At 36.9% G+C, this 19,423-nt stretch overlaps 1 protein-coding gene across 1 annotated transcript in view; it reads left to right on the top strand.

The window, feature by feature from the left end:
* The window catches only part of ipo11 (importin 11), a 128,974-nt gene that overhangs the window by 37,625 nt on the left and 71,926 nt on the right, over window positions 1–19,423 (top strand). The window contains exons 9-15 of the mRNA XM_082553246.1: window positions 2,866–2,936; window positions 3,117–3,309; window positions 4,210–4,362; window positions 4,981–5,024; window positions 6,983–7,073; window positions 9,264–9,311; window positions 11,140–11,245. Of these exons, the coding sequence (XP_082409372.1) occupies window positions 2,866–2,936; window positions 3,117–3,309; window positions 4,210–4,362; window positions 4,981–5,024; window positions 6,983–7,073; window positions 9,264–9,311; window positions 11,140–11,245 (706 nt within the window). The remainder of the gene's footprint in view (window positions 1–2,865; window positions 2,937–3,116; window positions 3,310–4,209; window positions 4,363–4,980; window positions 5,025–6,982; window positions 7,074–9,263; window positions 9,312–11,139; window positions 11,246–19,423) is intronic.

The following is a 19,423-nucleotide window of genomic DNA, read 5'->3' as shown; positions in this document are numbered from 1 at the left end:
AAAAGGTGACAAAATGACTTCTAATGTGCAGGTTCCTGACCAAACTGTCAGAAAAAGACTTCATGCAACACTCATGAAGTCCCAACATCCTTAGTGGGACCTGTGCTCACAGCCCAGCACCATGGACGTTGGCCGCCTGTTTTACCTAATTGAAGTCGTGGCTTCTGTCAGAACCAGACTCCATAAAGTCCTGTTTATGGAGCCATTGATTTTCTTGTGATGATCAAGTGTTCCTTAAGTTTTTTTTGAGCAGTGCAGTTCCATCAGTTAAACAGGTTTCTCATGCCCTTGTGCTGGATTTCTATCCACTGGGAACTACTTGGGTCATTGGCAGCTGCGTAAGCTTACTTTTCTTCTCATCTCTCTATTTATGGTCTCTTTTTCTTTTGTATAAAAGTTTGTCATAGCATCCAATCAGTTTGAGATAAATCTCAGGCACAACTCCACCATCTGCCGTAGCAGCAGATGTTGAAAAATATCATTAGCAGTATCAGCCAGTACTATCACTTCTAATATTCACCCTGCTGATGGCAGTGGAGACAGGATCATGGTCCTGTTGGTATTTTGGCCTGACAGATAGGGGAAACGGAAAGACAGCTCAGTGCTTGTGGTGAGAAATATCAGCTCTGCACAGTCTGATAAGGTCAGCTATATACACTGGTATCTTGGGGACGATGTTTGTGGTCCATTCTGATGTCAGACTCTTTATCTTTGAGGTTTTTACTCAGATGGCCCGTCTATTTTTGTCAGTCACTATATTCTTGTAATATACATGTATATATTTTTTTCTTAGCTGCTTATCTTTTAATAACAATGAATAAATGTTTAATTCTTCAAATATGTTTCTTTGCTTAGTTAAAGATATTTTTGATCGCTCAGATATTGGTTCCTTAGTACGTGGGTGACTTTGCACATCTAACATTACCAACTGTTGCATATCATCAGAGAAACAATAGCATGAGCACGAATTCAGTTAGAATGCAGTGGGCTCTGAAAATTTGTATGGCTCAAGAATATGTGGCCAAAAAAGTAAACAAAGCAAAATTAACCTATTTTGCTTTTTTAGTGAAGCTTTTGTCATTTCAAATTAGTACATGCTGATGGAAGTTTTAGTGTGTATGAAGCTGAAGGAAACAATGACCTTGCATGCTCACAAGTGGTTGGAGGAATGTATGAGACTGTTGTTGGCAGAGCTGATTTCATCAATGGGTTTGGCAAGAATGTATACTATAGAGGACATCTTTATTGCCTCTAGAATCAGGAGTGGTTTTATGGAGCCAAAATGTACATCAGAGGGAGCGAGTCATTTATTTTCTAATTTTTAATATTACTGTACTTTATTATATGCATCAGCGCTTGTAAAGGACTCATGGGATTATCAGTCAGCAAGGTGTAGTGGGCATCTGACTTTAAAGAAAAGGAAGTCTCAGCTGGAGAGTCAACTTTCTTGCCCCCCTTTCTTTTCTTTCCTGTCTTCCTTGTACTGCAGCTATTGATGTAAATGGCATTGTTAGCTCACTTGGGACAATAAGAGCAACATGTTTTTGCAATTTATTTTATTTATTTTTTTTTAATTTTTGTCCATCAGTCTGAGATCCTTGAAAGGGTTTTCCCCTATCTCTTGATAAGTAAAATGTCAGTTATGTTTTCTACCATCGGTTAAAAGCATCTCTTTTTGGTGTATTACATCTCGTATTGATTTTAACTCATATTCCAAGTTGATTGATGAATGTGTCCCTAGATATTGGGCACTCTGCTGTTCATTCTGCACATACGAGAATACCATTTTTATGCTGATGAAATTGTATTTGATGCATAGATGTCACTGGAATTAAAAGATACTTTTAAAGATATTCAGACCTGGATTTTAATATAAAATCCTTCTAAGCTCTTAAGAAGCAAAAATGTGAATCTGACTGAGAACCTGAGGAGACCATACACATGCAGTAGGAACTTTCAGTCACAAGGTAGCCAAGCCATAAATCATATCTGCTTTATTTTGTTTTAATCTAAAACATTAATTTACAAAGTGACTGTCAAGCATCATTGAAAAAGTCATTTCCAATGTGGTTGGTACTTTAATATGCATTAGGTAAATGTTTACTAAAATCAAGTGCACCAATTGATGGCCATTAGAAATTATAAAGACTTTGGACACTTACTTATTTGCTTTTCTTGTCAGACTTTGAGACTTCTTCTGATCTTTATATTGATTATTTCTAAATCCTCAAACTGAAGATCTTGCTTAAAAATTCAGATTTTTTTTTTGCCTTCACAATAGAGTAAACCCTCTATAAAAAATAATGCCACTATACTGCCAACACAGGATCTTTAGAGATGATATGTCTGTTAATGTTAGGTCGCTATCACTGTCATCTAGCAGGCAGTCTTTATCTTTAAGGCTTTTCTGCCTAAGCTCTGAGATCTTAAACATTTTTATTTCAGATGCAAGTAATAAACTTGTAATCACTGAAGAGGTTGGCCTTGAAGTGGAAAATACTAGAATAAAATACTAATACTGATCTCTAAAGACGTCCTAAATAAATTCTTCCAAAATAGAGCTAACGACTAATTCAGAGTGATTCGGTTTTCAGTTTTTTCCTCCTCCTTTTTGTCATTTGTGCATTGAATATCCAGGATTATAAAGCTCTTAAAATTTTTATTATTGCTTGCTTTCTTTTCTTTTTTTTTGTTTGTTTTTGTTTTTAAATAAGAGTTTAATAAGAGTTGGAGATGCAGCTCCTGCTTCCTACCTTTTAGTCCAGTATCTTGGATCTAAATGAAATGAGTTCCTAGAATGCTGCATGCATATATTTAGTGTAATACTGCTTTAAGTAACAAAGCTATGTGATTGTTTTATATCAGGTCGCCAGGTTGGTTCAGACAGCACATGCAGAGAAAAGCTGGAAAAGACCATCATTTTGTACACTAAAGTTGTGAGTTGACCCGTCTATTAATTTATGATGATATAAATGACTGCATTAGTTGTTCATGAATAGGTTGTGCATTCTGCCTCTGAGGCTGGCCTGTTATAGCTTCTTCTTTAAAATATTTAAATTTACCACTGTTTTTATGTATCTGTCCTTGTGTTCTGTCTACCCCTTCCTCTCACGTAGTTGTTGGATTTCCTGGAATACCATCCATGCGCATTTATACCGCTAATCCAGCGTTCCCTGGAGTTTGCTGTTACCTACGTGTTCACGCCTGCAGGAGAGGGAGTGACCTTTGAACGTTTTATTGTTCAGTGCATGAACCTCATCAAGATGATTGTAAAGAATGATGCCTACAAACCCGCCAAGAACATTGATGGTAAGTTGTGAGTGTCTCGGGGAAAGAGGAGTCTGAAGGGTTGGAGAATAACTGAAAAATATACGTGATAATACTAAAAATTAAAATGAAGCTCTCTGTAGGTAATAAACATTTCATTTTAGGTTTGTGATTTAAAAGTCAGCAGAAATGCCACAAGCCCTTGAATACGCGTCACTGACAGCGAGTTTCAATAGCACAGGGCTATAACGCCATCGGTGTCACTGTACTTTATCGCAGCTCCATGTATTTTTTCTTTTCTTTTTTCTTTTCCCAAGCGGTCTGAGGTTTCTAGTGCTTCATTAGCAAATGGCACAGCAGTTGGCCTTTCTTGTGTCAGCTAGCATAATCTCTGGGGTTCCTTACTCGAGAACTTTCCCATTCTAACAATCCAAGGTTCTGGGTTTCATTCGAATATCTGACTGTGTTGTTGTGTCAGAGTTGGTCATGACTTCAGGTTTGCTTTCCTATAACAGAGAAGATAAATGAGGAAGTTAAAGGGCTGTTTAATTTTCTTCTTGTACTGTAACCTTAAATCATGCACAATTAATACAAAATAAAAAATGAGCAACAGAGCAGATTTTTTTTCTTTTTCTTTTTACCAGAAACACTATTAAAATGAATTATGATTTTGAAGTTAATGAGCAGACAGCAAAAATGAGTCACACTTGAGGATTACTTCAGCTGCTCGTTGCCTAAAATTAAGAGATTTTGCCTTGCAGTCCTTATTTATATTTAGGAATCTTACGTACTAAATGTCTGTAGCAACACTACTGCTATAATACAATGTTTGTATTGTATTAAGTAACAATATTTTGAAGAAAAGTGTCTGTGTTTGTGATGACTTACGACTGAAATGTTGTCTTTTTCCTTTATTTATTGTTGTATTTCTCCATCCTTCAGACAGTAAACCAGAGAGCCTGGAAGCTCACAAAATCAAGACGGCATTCTTCACCCACCCCACACTGACAGAGATTGGACGTCGGCTTGTCTCACACTACTTCCTTCTCACAGAGGAAGAGCTAGCAATGTGGGAAGAGGACCCTGAGAGCTTTGGTAATATCACATCTACAAATATGCTCGCAAATTTGAACTTGTATGGATTTTGCAATGTCTGTTTTTTTTGTGTATTTTAAATTTTGATGTATTAGGGAGAATCTACAGCATTAGGTAAATGATTGCTACCATCATATGACCATATTATATTAATACCCTTCATCCATAAATTGGACAGTTTGCAGATTTAAAGCAATTTAAATCAATATTTTGTGATTTATAATACGTATTTTTGATTCTCCTTAAAACTGTCAATTGACATAATTTATAGGGTATAGCTCTTGGTGCGCGTTTGTAGTTATAGGCAGCATTTGAGATCTTGCTATATTTTCAAAACATCATAGTGTCCTCACAGGCTTTATGTAATGACACTGACCACTCAGACATAACACTTCATAAAGCTAAAACCACAAGGGCCCAGTGTGGGAGTTCAGTCTGTTGACATTTGAATCCAATTTTATAGTCAGTCAGAGCCACATATTAGAGTGTGTGTGAGAAAACACACTTGCAATTTCAGGGCTTTGTCATAATATATATGATGTTTCTGTTGTGCAGTGTCAGCCATCACCTCCTAATCAACATTTTCTGACAGATAATTATTTTTTGTAACTGTTTCAGCTGTGGAAGAGACAGGTGGTGACTCTTGGAAATACAGTCTGCGGGTAAGTATATTTTTATATGCATCTATATATATGTGCAGAGAAATTGTAAATTAATAGGGTAGCTGTGGCTCAGGAGGGTAGACCAGGTCATCCACTAATCAGAAGATCAGTGATTCAGTCCCCTCTACCAGTACGTTCATGAGCGTTTATGGATAGGTGAATGTTTTGCTTTGCTTTGAGTGCTCAGTTAGAATAGGAAAGTGCTATATGAGTACCAGTACTTTGAACTGTTACATATATAGCACACTGAGTTGGTATGGAAGAACAGTCTGTTCGATCTTATGCTCAAAAGAAGGAAATTAAATATTTGCCTCATCATACAAAAAAATAAGCATTAGAGGAATTAATAAAGCAAAAATAAATCGATCCCCTGTGTTTTTGGGTAAAACTGAATGTCGAGAACAGACAGAAATCAATTATGTCTGTCTTTACGATCATAAAAATGTAGATTTAAATGATCATAACAGCCAGTTTCATTAAAGTTAATTGCAGCGGTATTGTTACATATTTCTATGTGTGCTGTATTTTCAGAAATGCTGTGCAGTTCTGTGGTGGTTGACTGTATACATGGCAGCATCATAAAACATTTAGTGGCGCCTGGAGTTTTAAAGGTTGTCATGAGTCTAGTTAGTTTTAGAGGCTGTTGCTGATGCATGACATAATCTTTTATCCATGGTCCTATTTCTTCTCTATCCCTCTCCTGTGTTGTGCCCCATTCCACTTACTTTTATCACTTCAGATGACAAATGTCTGCCCTGCTGTTTCTTTGAAGTACAGTAACACATTCTTTCAGTGAACTCTAAGCCTTGTACAAGTTTTTATGCATTTAAGGCATGCAGCAGCAGAAGAAAAGTGGCATTATGGTCTAAGAACTTATTAAACATCTAATTACTTCAGTTTTGAATTTTTCTAGAAAACAACAATTTTGTGAATTTCCATACCTTTTAATGCATCGGTGATTCTGATTTTTTTTTTTTTTTGTTTAAAATGCAGCGCTATAAAACTGAATGCCTTAGAGGATGATTTTATTTATATATGTTGGAATCTAGTAACTTCTGAATTCACACATCAATTCATACATGTGCATGGCAATTAATTATGAAGCTTTTCTGTTTTTGAGAGAAGTTTTAAAATTGCCACAGATACGCTCATAGCCTCAGGATCCACAAATGTATGCTGCAACTGCTGATTTACAATGGATTCATATGTAATTTAAAACTTTTGTTTTTTTAATGAACAAAAGAGTTTGCTGCTTTCCAAGTAGAACACTTACTTTTAAAAATTGTGCATGTAAATATAGGCTAAAATAAGCAACCACTAAGCTTAGTGGCAGACTTGTTCTTTTCTCAAAACGCATTTGAACAGCTTTTTAGCATATTGTGAACCTCAGGACGGATCGTTTCTGTATCAGTTAGAATCTGTTCTGTTTGTCCTATTCTCATGAAGCTGATTGAAGTACCGTGTAAGAGGACCGGTTATGCTACCAGTATATAAGCTCTCACTGATATTGTGGCAAATGGGATGTTTTCACAAACGGCACAGACCATGACCTCTTTCTTACACCTTTTTAATATGCTTTTTCTAACCCAGTAAACTAATGAAGTTGTCTAGGCCGTTTCTTTATTGAGCATAAACACCCACAAAAATCTCCTAACAGTGTTATATTGATTGCATTTCTATTGAACTGGGAACACAATGTATTGTTTATTTATTTTTGTCGCACCTTTTTGTATGACTTTTGTTTTTGTCCTTATCAAATATTAATGCGATAGCTGCACTCCTCACCTTATCCCACCTCTAAATGCCCAGCAGAACCCAACGTGCTGTTGAGACTAAAGAATTGTAATCCTATAAAAAGTAACTGTAATGACTTGCGCTAAATGTGATGCTGCATGTGTTAATATTCTGTCAACTACCTGTCTCTATTTTTATTTGTTCTAACTTATTTCTGTATTTAGCCCTGCACAGAAGTACTGTTCCTGGATATCTTCCACAACTACAGCCAGACCCTGACACCAGTGCTGCTGGATATGGTTCAGAATCTCCAGGGTCAGTTTAAGCATTATACCTACAAATCACATAGTCTAATTTCATTCCAGTGAATTTTTAACACCTTGGCAATGAAAACTGTATAGGCAGGAGCCAGTCAATTGGACACATTTAGCTAAAAATAACACACTCATACATCTTTATAATGCATAAATAGATTCAGTTTATCATCATTTTAGAGGCTGTTTGTACAAATCATTTTGTAGCCTGATTGTGGTGAACAGTGGGTTTTTTTGGTTATTAACCTTAAAAAACTAAAACAAACAATAGAAAAGGCAAAAATGAAACAAACAACGTGCAACTTCTCCCACCAATATGTGACAATTCATATCCCAGGAGGTCCTTTTTAGGGGAAAAAAGTGCAAGTATCACAGAAACAAAACACAAACTTTAAGAATTTTTTTTTAACAATAATTTTTGTGCCAAGTAATCTTAATTTCAACTTTTTACAAAATAAGTGATTTTTTTTTTAAATTTAAGAAGTTTGCATAAGAAGTTATACTTGTGTAAAGACTGTGTTGAATACGTCTGTTCAGCTACAGTATATTCCCTTACTCATGCAGCTGTAAGTAGAGAAATTGGCCCTGAGTCACTAATATTTGCATATAAATTTTACTTAAAGTGTGGAAGAAAAAGTAAACACACAAAACTACCATCAGATTCATGGAATATTCTGGAGTTTGTTCTTACTGCACTGCTTATATTAGCGATTGGCTCACAATCTGCAACACCTCCATTTCTCTAGATAAAGAAACATTAACTTTGGAACGTTCTGTGCAGGAGAATTTCTGACAAAAAAAATAAAAAGATTAAAAAATAGTGCCAGAGAAGGTTCAACTGTCCACCGTGTTTCCTCTGAAATGACAATGGTAAAAATGGGAAAGAAAAAAGCAAGGCTCAGGCTCCAGTAACAGAGGAGATGAGTTCTGTATCCCCTGAGACATGCACTGTGGCTGATATTGAAGGCACAAAAAAAAAGGTTTGACATCAAAGTTTGTGCAGGGGGGGGGGGCTACCAGGTAGACCAAAAGAGTATGAAGGGAGCAGGTGAAGGTATGGCTCATGTATCAGTCAAGATAAGAAACTCACTGCTGTAACTGAAACTAGAGTGACAAGTGATAAATGACATCATGAAGTGTTTTTAATAATTTTCATACATTTAACATAAGAATAGGATGAAGACAAAAAAACGTAATTCCCCTCAAAGGGCAAGGGCTATACTAAAATTTTTATAATCTTTATATTACAACATGATGTAGGCCTGTTATGGTATCTTTGTGACGTGATTGGGCATTGCATTGAAAAAATAAAATGTCTGTTGTAGAGCTTTCTCCGTGCCCTTTCATATGAATATTTATATTACTTGACATGGTTTTTTGTATCCCCACCCAAGTATCGGCAGTGTTTAGTGACAGCTTGGAGTTTATTGTGGGTGTTGAGTAGCCCGATGGCTGATGGGAAGAAGATATTTTTAGTCTTTATAATAATATAATAATAAATATTAATATTCTTACTTTTGACCAAATTTTAGGTGACATCAGTCTGGAAACCTAAATAAGTATATATTATTTGCTCATACACATGGTCTGAGGCAGTTTGCATAGTACAAACAAGTCTATTCACATCTGTTGATGAAACACAGATTTAGTTCAATATTTAAGCTTAACAGTCAGTATGAACTCTGCTATTGGCTGTCATTACGTCCACCTTTCTAAACTCTCGGTCATGTACACACGCAAATTTGGCACACTGCTCCTCATCTCATGGGGGTACTGGTGTGTAGCTCTTGTTCTGTTGCTGAATTGGTCGTGCTATTGCTCGCTTGGGTGGATTACAAGGTCCACTTCTGCCCTGTCTCTCGAGCTACTTTTCATTTTAAGTGTCAGAGTGGAAATTGGTTTTGCTGGAGCAAGGAAAACACCAGTTTGGGTAATTCTATGGTTGAAAGAAGACATCTATTGATTTTGAAACCTGAGTATACAACTAGAGAGCAAGAACAGCCCATCAAAATGGCTTAAGCAAGACCGATGTGACGTGCCTGTTTAATTTCCAGTTGTCAGTTACATACCTTACATACATTCCGCTGTCAAAGAGCAATACTGGGACAATAGATATGCTGATATATTGCTAATGTTATTGATTCTGCCTTGTTACTGAAATTAAATCCAGTGTATATTTGTGTCTTTTCAGGCCCAACCAATGTGGAAGACTCTGTTCAGTTGCTAATGAAGGATGCAGGTCAGTCAAAAGCTCACGTACTTTTTACTCCATTGTAATTATTGCTCTGTCATGCTGGGAGTATCAGAGTTTGACTGTTCTAACACAAAAATCTTCCCCAACAAAAAAGACCAATTCCAAAGAGCTCTTAGCTGCCTATTGAGACGTCCCTCCCTTGTCAGTAGTAAAATATAAGATTGCTACTTTTGCACCACTCCACTGTCCATCTGTACATCATATCATTAGTCCTGGTTTTTCTCAAAATAAATGACAGAATATGTATCTAAAGTGTTAAACTCCTCTGAAACTGATCATAGACACCTAAATGATTATATTTCCCTTGTTTTTGCTGGTTTATGGTTTTGCTCTTTGTTTCACAAGTTGCCCCATATTCAGCCTTACATAATACAAGAGAATTAAAATAATGGAAAAAGTCTGTTTCTTTTTCCGTAAATCGGATCAGTCTCTCTTCGTTTTGTTTTTTTTATCAGTCCTGTTCTCTGCTTTTTGCCATTTCAAAATTCATTACTTCTGAAGATAAATTATAAATAGTAACAGCCACTATTTCTTGTATTGTGTGTTCTTTTATCCCTTTTTATATTATATTATATTCTCATTCTGTCACTCTTTTTCTAATCATCTTTTATTTTATTCTTTTATTGCACTCTTCTTCATTTTAATAATAATAATAATAATAATAATAATAATAATAATAATAATGGATACTTTATTGATCCCCATAAGGAAATTACTTGTTTTTCTCTGCATTTGACCCATTCACTCAGTGAAGCAGTGGGCAGCCACTAAGCAGGCGCCCGGGGAGCAGTGTGTAGGGACGGTACCTTGCTCAGGGGTACCTCAGGGTAGCCGTTCAGTGGATTCGAACCCCCGACCTTCCGATCATGGGGTGACCACTTTACCTACTGAGCCATCCCTGCCCTTTAGTCACCATTACACCAATTTCTGCCTGAAGCATAACCTATAGTATCATTATTATAATGTCTATGTTTCTATAACATGTACTCTTTTTTTGTTTTGTTGTTTTGTATGTTAATATTTGCCTGCATATTTGAAGCATATTCAGCCTACTGTTAGCAGAATGAAAGCTTCACAACAAGCATTAATTTGTTGGAAACCACAGCTACATTCCAGTAACCCCAAATGACTCTACACTGGCATTTATCTGACATGTTTTACCTTACCAGTTTTCAAGTTTGCTAATAACATCTCAAGCTTGGTCAAGGCCGGCAGAGCCTGACTGGCTCTGAGCTCTGTAGCTTTAGCTTTAGCCATTTTGCTTTTATTCGCTTCTTTAAAATGTCCATGTTAAGTTGGATGAAGTTACATTTTTGTGATGGTCCCCTGCAGTTTAATTTGTCAAATTTTGCGTTTTCACTTGCGTCAAAGAGCCTCAAGAGCTGTTTGTCTGTGCTGCTGTGCATGTGTTGCACAAGCATTTAACCAATGGTTAAATGAAAAGGTTCTTGTAGGGCATAGGTGTCAAACTCTGGCCCGCAGCCTAATTACATTTGGCCCGCGAAGCCATACCAAATGACTATTAGAGCTGGCCTACTGGTATTATACAGCTAATATATATATTGTTTAGTATTAAGCTTTGCTTGTTCCATATTCAGTTTTTCAGCAAAACGTGTTCGAGTCTATAAGAAAAGATTCATTCTTAAATCTGGAGGAAGATTTTTTTTTCCAATAAATATTAATGTTAGCCCGCGACTTTGTTCCAGATTTGAATTTTGGCCCACTGTGTATTTGAGTTTGACACCCCTGTTGTAGGGGAAACATGTCAGTCGTATTGTGAATATTGTAACCAGTGTAACTTTTTTCTCTGCAGTATACAATGCAGTGGGATTAGCAGCTTATGAACTGTTTGACAATGTGGACTTTGACCAGTGGTTCAAGAATCAGCTTCTTGGAGAGTTGCAAGTCAGCCATCACAGGTATTCTTTTTGTCTTCTCTAAATATTCTATTTTTAATTGTTTCTTCTTTTTTTTAAAAAAAATTAATTTTAATATTAAAGCACGCACTAATGAAAAAAAAAAAGCCAGATCTAACTAAATTAGAAAAGGTTGACCACTTGACCGTGAAATGAGTTTTTGGAATTTCACTCTAATTATTACTGGTTAGATAACATTAAACAATAAAATTATTTTTTGGCCTAAATCACTAATGGCCTCACAGAGGTAAATATACCACATCTAAGTAATTTATTAGCCTTCTGTAAGGATTTTATTTTTGTATGACATGGTTACTGAATTATTAAAAGGAATGTTATTATTATTATTATTATTATTATTATTATTATTATTATTAATTTATATTTTGGGGGGGGGGGGGGCTCGGAGGGGGGATACTTACCTTTTTTGAACATGTCTCATTTGACCACATCGGTCTCATTCAGGGTTGAAATGATAATAGTGAAGCAGCTTAGCAGTTCTTTTGTAATCGGTGTTTTACTGTATGCAAGCTCAGTTTCAATGTCTGTTATGTTGCATATTTAACACTCCTTCCAGTGTACTCAAGTTAATTGACTATTAACCTCTCCAGCTTTCTCACAGCCTGTAGCACATTGAATGCATACAAAAAAGCTCATAAGTAACAAATACTTGGGGTGTTTTTTCCGTCATGGTTATGTTAAAAAATACTGCTAGTTTTCACATCACTTTACAAGCAGCAGACAAATGCGGACATCAGCAGCACTCAATAGAAAAACTTTGTTTAAACTGTGAAAGAACTCTTTAAGGGCTCTACAGGCAGTCAGCTAAAGTTACAATGAGTTGCTACATGGATGGATTTAAAAGGTGTTAGAAAAGGGAGACACTGACCAGAGGTGAGATGGTGTGGAGATGAAGGACAATGGAAGTGCCACACACACACACACACACACACGAAACACACGAAACACAATCAAAGCAGCACTCAGAAGGTTGGTCACCGAGGGTTGGTGCTGACGTCACAGTGCATGGTATTTGATGTCGCACTGATTCTTCCTCCAGGCTATGCAAGTGCAGATAACCCCTCCACTTTTACCTGGGGTTTAATCTCTTTTTAAAGCTTAATCCAGTCTATAAAGAAACAATACAGAATGCAGTTTTACTCTAAGGGAGGGTTTTAAATTTTGAGACTCCTGGGAAAAACACTGAAGATGATTAAAAAACAAACAAACCCAAAACCCATTATGTAGTCAAATGCCAGCTCTCAATTTTTCTCAATTTTTTGTGCACTCATGCAAATACACACATTAATGGTGTTAGTCGAAGACTATTTGAATTACTGCACCAACCAGAAAACACACAGGTTGCATCTTAACAAAGATTACAGTTCATCATCTGACCAAATGTGAAATATCATCAAAATTCTTACATTTTATTTATTGATGATTATAAAATAATTATGCACAAGATTCTGTCAAAGAACGTTAGACCTCTGACCTTTTGGGCATGGCATGAGTTTTACCTGATAGACTCTGTGTCATATTTGATCACAATTGGCATATAAATTCTTGAGTTGTGGTCCAAAACATTTTTTGCAAGGCCACAGTGGCCATCTTTTAATCCACTTGAATGTTTCTTCCAAATTTTAAGAATTTTATCCATGGCCGTCCCAATAAAGGGTGTGGATAAAATTAATGGAGCTAGAGAGCGATAGGGGCGAAAGAGAGGCACAACTTGAATCTGAAAACTCAGTGCCTGAAGCTACGGCTGTTGCTAGTGTAGAGGCATTAAAATTGATGCAAGTGACAAATTGAAATTAAAACTGCAAAGTAGAACAGTAATTAGAAGCCAGTAAGAAATTCCCTTTCGGCTAAAACTCTGGAAACATGTCATATGCGGTGCTCCTCAGTTGCTGGGAAGTGGTGAAGCAATGAGTCTCGGAGTTCTTTTTGCACTACTGTGTGAATGCACAATCAAAGCAGTAGACACTGCAGTATGGCTACTCAAAGAAGCATGACACTCAATGTGTGTCATAAATTTTACAAAATGTGTCTTTGTATTTGTTTTTAAAATAAAATACTTTCAATGTTTCATGATGATGGTGAAAGAGTGGCACACAGTGGAACAGCCTGTTCATTGCTTACAATATAAAATTCATTATTGTCTTTTATCTTCTCAGTAAAAATGTGATCATAAAAAGACACTGGCCTTATCAATCAGTCAGTCAATATTCCGACTCGTGGTCCACCAAAACAAAGCAAGTCATATAAAACATATCCTTGAGCTGTACTCGGATTCAGCAAAGACAAGGTTAGTTACATCCAGGACAGCAGATAAACTTTTCAACTCTCATTGATTTCTCTGTTGTGGTGTGCAAATGAAGCTGTGTTGCTGTCACATGGTTCCCACAGTACTTTGATGGGGCTTCTGAAGTTGGGAATGTGTATTCATCATGGATGGTTTAAAAAGGGACATGCTTGATGATCTCCCTTGGTGTGTGGAGTTTTTCTCTGTAGCAGTCAGAGGTTTCTGTTTTCAAGTGCTCATGCATGACTGCCTACATCTGTTAAAGGACTTCATCTTCGTGATGCTTGTCTTTACACTGTCAGTATATTATCTTGTTTTTCAAGTTGCAATGTAGTATTTATTTCTCAGCTCTCAGTGGGGTGTACTACAAATAAGAATACACTTGTGTAATGTTACTGCAATTAACTTGCTGTTTGTAACCTGCCTTATCACAGCCCGCTAACCCCCCTCCCACACACGTATGCACACGTTCCTGCCTAGTTGATCTAAAGCCACCTGATGTTAAAGCTGTATATTCAGAACACTTTATTATGACTGCAATCCAAACACGTTAAACTTCCAAATATGTGTGATCCGCAGGTTTTTTGATATACAGTGGATCTGAACTACTCATTTTATATAGTGTATCTATATATGCACTCCGTGGCTATAAAGTTGAAAGTCGCTGTTCCATACAGTAAAGGCCCACATTTGAAAGAGTTGTCACCCTTGTGGCACTTACTGAACCACAGAGCCGTCGTGCTCTTGGTATCAAAGCTAACCAAGCAAACATTAGTGCTTTGCACAGCTCCCCAAGGTTTATAAGTGGAAGTTCTTTTTTTACTGATGCTGCTTTGAAGTTCACCCCAAAGGTGTGTAGGTGGATTTGATACTGCTGAATTGTGGGGTCCAGATCATGAAGTGTTCTATTGTAGACTTGTAATTACTTGTAGTGGCCTGTGCCACCTGACTTATCTCTGCTTTGTTCAACTTTCTGTGATTTGTGACATTTTTGAACGTATCACACCTTTAAAATGTTCTAATAGTCCTTTCTGTTAAAGAACTGTATTGCTACAATTTTTGATATGATTATTACTATATTTAATACTTGATATTGTTACTAATTACATGTTTGTGCTTATGGAAATGATAATAATCACTTTATTTGCTAAACTAAGGGGTTTTTCCTCCTAGTGACCGAGTATACAAAAACAAGCAATTAAAGTCTAAGGTTCTTAGATCATCTTCTGTTCTGATTTCCATGCAGGTTTACACTATTGTGTAGTATACCATTTTTCTTCCCTGAATAGCAACACCTAGCCAGTTGAGCAAAGTTTTTCCATCACTGTCATATTTCTGTGTTTTTCATGCCACTTAGAACTAGGGCTGGCACAAACGATTATTCTGATAGTCGACTAGTCACCGATTATTTTTGCGATTAGTCGACTAATCAGATCATGCATCCATTGGACGTAAAATGTACAGCTTATTGCACCAGCATGCATCAGCTCTTATATAACTATCATTAGCTTACAGCTTTAAGTGTGTAAGGTATGTGCTAACTAAAAATGAAGACAAGATGATAGTTTATTAAATTTTAATGAAATTTGCAGATTGTTTCGGTGAAGTTTAATAAACTCCTTGCTATCTAAAATATAACAGGACACCGGAGTATATTCTCGAGCATCTCACACTTCTGATAATCAGTTGTCTGCTTGACGTTTATTCGGCTGTGTAAAAACGATAACTTTAATCTCAGAAAATCCTACAAAGCTTCAAATGACGCGTCGACTATTAAATTAGTTGTCGACGTAATCGTGACTAGTCGACTAATCGTGGCAGCCCTACTTAGAACTCACTTTTTCATTTTAGTAGCTTCATACACTTTATTTGGTGTAAAGTAATTAGACGGGGAAAGGGACTCGTTAGGAAATAGAGGGTTTGGTTTCACCGAACTGTGTTGCAGTTCATCTTATGAATGCTTGGGCGAAACTTTAACCAGCCATAACATGTACTTGCTCAATTTTAATCAGCATGCTTGACCTAACCTAAACATCTAAAAACTTTAAAATGTATCCATTTATTTAAGTGGGGGCCTTACATCTTGTGATCTTGTGACACACACACACACACACACACACACACACACACACACACACACACACACACACACCAGCCACTACTAGCAACAAATAAAGCACAGCATCAGAATAGCTAAAATAGCTCTCTAACTTGGCAGTGTCAGTAGGAAGAAAGAAGCAGAGGGGACAATACCTGTTTGGTATTTGCAGACGTCACATTCAAAGCAGGTTTTCTGGCTGACACACTTGCTCGATGCACATTTGTCACTGTTACCAGAACATTCCCAGATGCTGCACTGTCTGCCTTCCTTGGCCCTTTGGGTATTCACGGTTGGAGTGTTTAATATGGCGTACATATTGTGATCTCACATTTTCACACATAATAGAATCCCAGAGATCCACAGTAATATGTTCAGGTGACAGGTATAATTGTTATTAATGCAAGAAAAACCCGTTTCTTGCAAATAACATTATCATTGCAATAGCTGAATCAATGTCTTTGGCAAAGTCCTTTCACTCACAGGATTTTCTGTTTCCTGCTTGGATACAGTTTCTGTGCCACTTATCATCTTGAGTTGTTTCTTTAGGGTTGAATATATTCTTTAGATCAGAAATCTGCCAAACTTTTTTTTCCATTTTAAAACAAATCAGCATTTCAGGGCTGTGGGTCCCTAACCGTTTAGCAAAGTGTTGCCTAAGAATGCAAACTTAAAGTCTACAGTTCATGGTGTTTACAACTGAGATCTGAGTTACTTACAAGACTTAAAAACAACTTGAATATAATTTGCATTCAAATGATATTTGATTGTGAATTGTGATGGCTGTATTAAAGACAAATCACCCTCCATCTAATGCTTCTGAGCCGCTCATCCAGTAGAAGCTATGTAGATGTTTATTTGCTAGCTTGCGTTTTTTTTTTTTTAATATGTATTTTTTCTTACAAGGCCCTTGCACCTCTTGCAGTTTGCAGGTTTCATGATAAGTTTAGGCCCTGGATAAGTCTGCTTGTATCACTTGGTGTGAAGTAGTAACAGTGCATGTATTCGCACCCAAATCTGTCAGCAAAGCTGCTGTGTGTGGCTTACACCTATGGCTGAGCCTCAGGCAGCCAGTGAGTTGTTTGTCAGTATTTGGCATAATGACTACACAGATGCACATTGTGTACAGTCACCCTCATGAGAAACAGTACTTTAATTTTTAACTTGCTGTCACTATTTTCCTCCCTTTTCTGCCTAAGCCAAAACAGCTGTCTTACCTGTGACGGGACAGCGTGCCTGACAAGAACAGAGGAGATAGTGAGGCATCTTGAAGCTCATACATATTCAGAACTAACACATGACTTGTATTTGGACATAGCTGAGAGCTTTTTTTTTGTTTTATTTACTTGGACTAGTCTAAAAAACACCTTTTGTTGTAACCTAAACAGATATGGTTTGTGTTCAATTATTTTGCTTCCAGGCTTTGCCAGCATAGAAGGCTGTGAAACACTTTGGCACTTTGACATTCCCTTTGTTGCTTGATGTGTCTGTCTGGAGTAAAAAGCATCTGTTGGTTAGCCAAGAGACTTTTCAAAGTTGTTACCTTTTAAGTCTTGGTGTTCTCTTATTGCTAGTTTTAGACACATTGGGTTGATTTTTGTTAGGTTTGTATCACAAGCACGTTGTGATACAAACACGTTGACATGGGGTCAAGTCTTGGGGAAAACAAGCACTCACAAAACTGGGCTTATTATGAAGTCCAGATCAAAAGTTTAAGACCACTTGAAAAATGGCAAAAATAAATAAATAAATTAAAAAAAAAAATCACATTTTGCATGGTTAGATCTTAACAAGGTTGCAAGTAGAGCTTCAACATGTGACAAGAAGAAATGGGAGGGAGACAAAACATTTGTTTGAGCATGCAATTAATTGAAAACCAGGCTTAAACTGAAACAGGCTGATCAAAAGTTTATGACCACATGCTTTTAAAAGGTCAAATCTGTGCAAAAAAGTGGATTTATTGTTACCTTCTGTCAGGTAGTCACAGTGTCATGACATTCTGATGGCAAAGGCAAAAACCCCCAAAACTTTTCCATTTTGAACATGGTTGGGTTGTTGAACTGCATAAGCAGGATCTCTCACAGCGCACCATTGCTGCTGAGGTGGGACGCAGCAAGGCAGTCATTTGGAATTTCTTAAATGATCCTGAGGGTTATGAAAAGTCAAATGGAAGACCCAAAAATTTTAACCAGCACTGAGCCGGAGGATCCAGTTGGCTGTCTGTCAAGACACTGAGACGATCCAACTCCAATTCCTGGAAGTTTGATTTCTGTTTTTTTTTTTTTTTTTTTTTTTTTTTTTTTTAAAGCATTCACTCACTTCCATTTCTCCTAGTTACATGTTGAAGTTCTGCTTGGGAAGTTGTTAAGATCCAACCATGCGAAATGTGATTTTTATGTTTTGTGTGTGTGTGTGTGTGCCATTTTTCAAGTAGTCTTGAACTGATTGGGCCTGTATTGGGGTTCCATTTTTATCCCTCAACCGTGAAGTCTTGTGCTATCACAGGCAGTTTGGACACCCAACTTTGTGAATACAGTAACTCATGAGGTGGCATACATCTAAAAATCTTAGGACTAGTTGAGATTAAGTGTTCTGTAAATCCTGTGAAAAGGATCACTCGAGAAAGATGACACCTAGGATTTTCAAAATGTTTCCATAGGTGCATCCACTAAAAACCTTGGATGCATTCGATTATCGTAACCTTGGCCTTTAGGTGACCAGAAGTCAAGTTTTGTGAAAGTCTTGTGAATACAGTAGCTGAAATGAGGTGATGTAGGATTTTCACATTTGTACTAAAGGTGCATTTACTTGAAGATGAGGGGTAGCTCTGGCAGCAGCTATTTTTTTTATTTTTTTTAATACTACTTGTCATATCATTGCATTTTCTTTAGTTTCTTTTGCATTAGCTCTGATTGTGACTAACAAGCTCTTCCATTTGGTATTGACTAAGTGAATTAAATTTGAGTCCTAAAATCTAAAAATGGTGCTTAAATCTTTACGGCAGTGATGTGGAACTGTTCACTCGAACCTTAGATCCAGGCTGAATCGCTTTTTGCAGGAATGGTAAAGGGAATTATTTTGTGCCACTGTGTAAAAGGTTCTTCATACTCTGACTTGGAAGTCTCACACTACATTGCTTAGGAATTTTAAGTATTGGGAAAATAAAGTTTTACATACACACAGCAATGTATGAAATAAATTACATTTATGTAGCCTGAACTGTGCAAGATTTCTTTCTCGGCAATAATGTAAAATTCCTTTGGGCTCATTTCTGTCCACGGATTTCCCATGGGCTTGCCAGAAATGATGAACAGGGTTCCTGACAGCTGTGTGAAGTTGTGGAGGAGGAAACAGCTTTAGCATGGATGAGTCATGTCTGACCTTTGACAAATACCTCTGTCAACCTGTCTGTCCATCTGCTTCTCTAATCTTTTCTTCCACTTTGCTACTGCACTAATAATAGACTGTACCACCTGTAATCTCCCTTGCTGAAGCAGATATTCAGTATTTTTTTCCAGTCATGCACAGATGCAACATAGCCCTGGAAATGTGTAGTCTGTTAGTCACGTCAGTACAAAGTCAGAAATAATGCTGAGAAGGTTAAAGATTTATTTGTTGGATACTCAAAGACATTTTGCAACTGGTTTTCTACAACATGATCTAGAAAAAATATTGCTTATATACAGAAATGTTGTTTATTTCTTTGTGCGGGGCAGATACTTGCCAAAAATCAAACATTGATAAATCATCACCAAATCAGGAAATGTGTTCCTTACAT

This window comes from Aulonocara stuartgranti, assembly GCF_965226115.1.
Source record: "Aulonocara stuartgranti genome assembly, chromosome: 12".
In the NCBI taxonomy this organism is placed as follows: Eukaryota; Metazoa; Chordata; class Actinopteri; order Cichliformes; family Cichlidae; genus Aulonocara; species Aulonocara stuartgranti.
The sequence above is the reverse complement of the archived record's forward strand: the minus strand, read 5'-3'. Positions and strand labels throughout refer to the sequence as shown.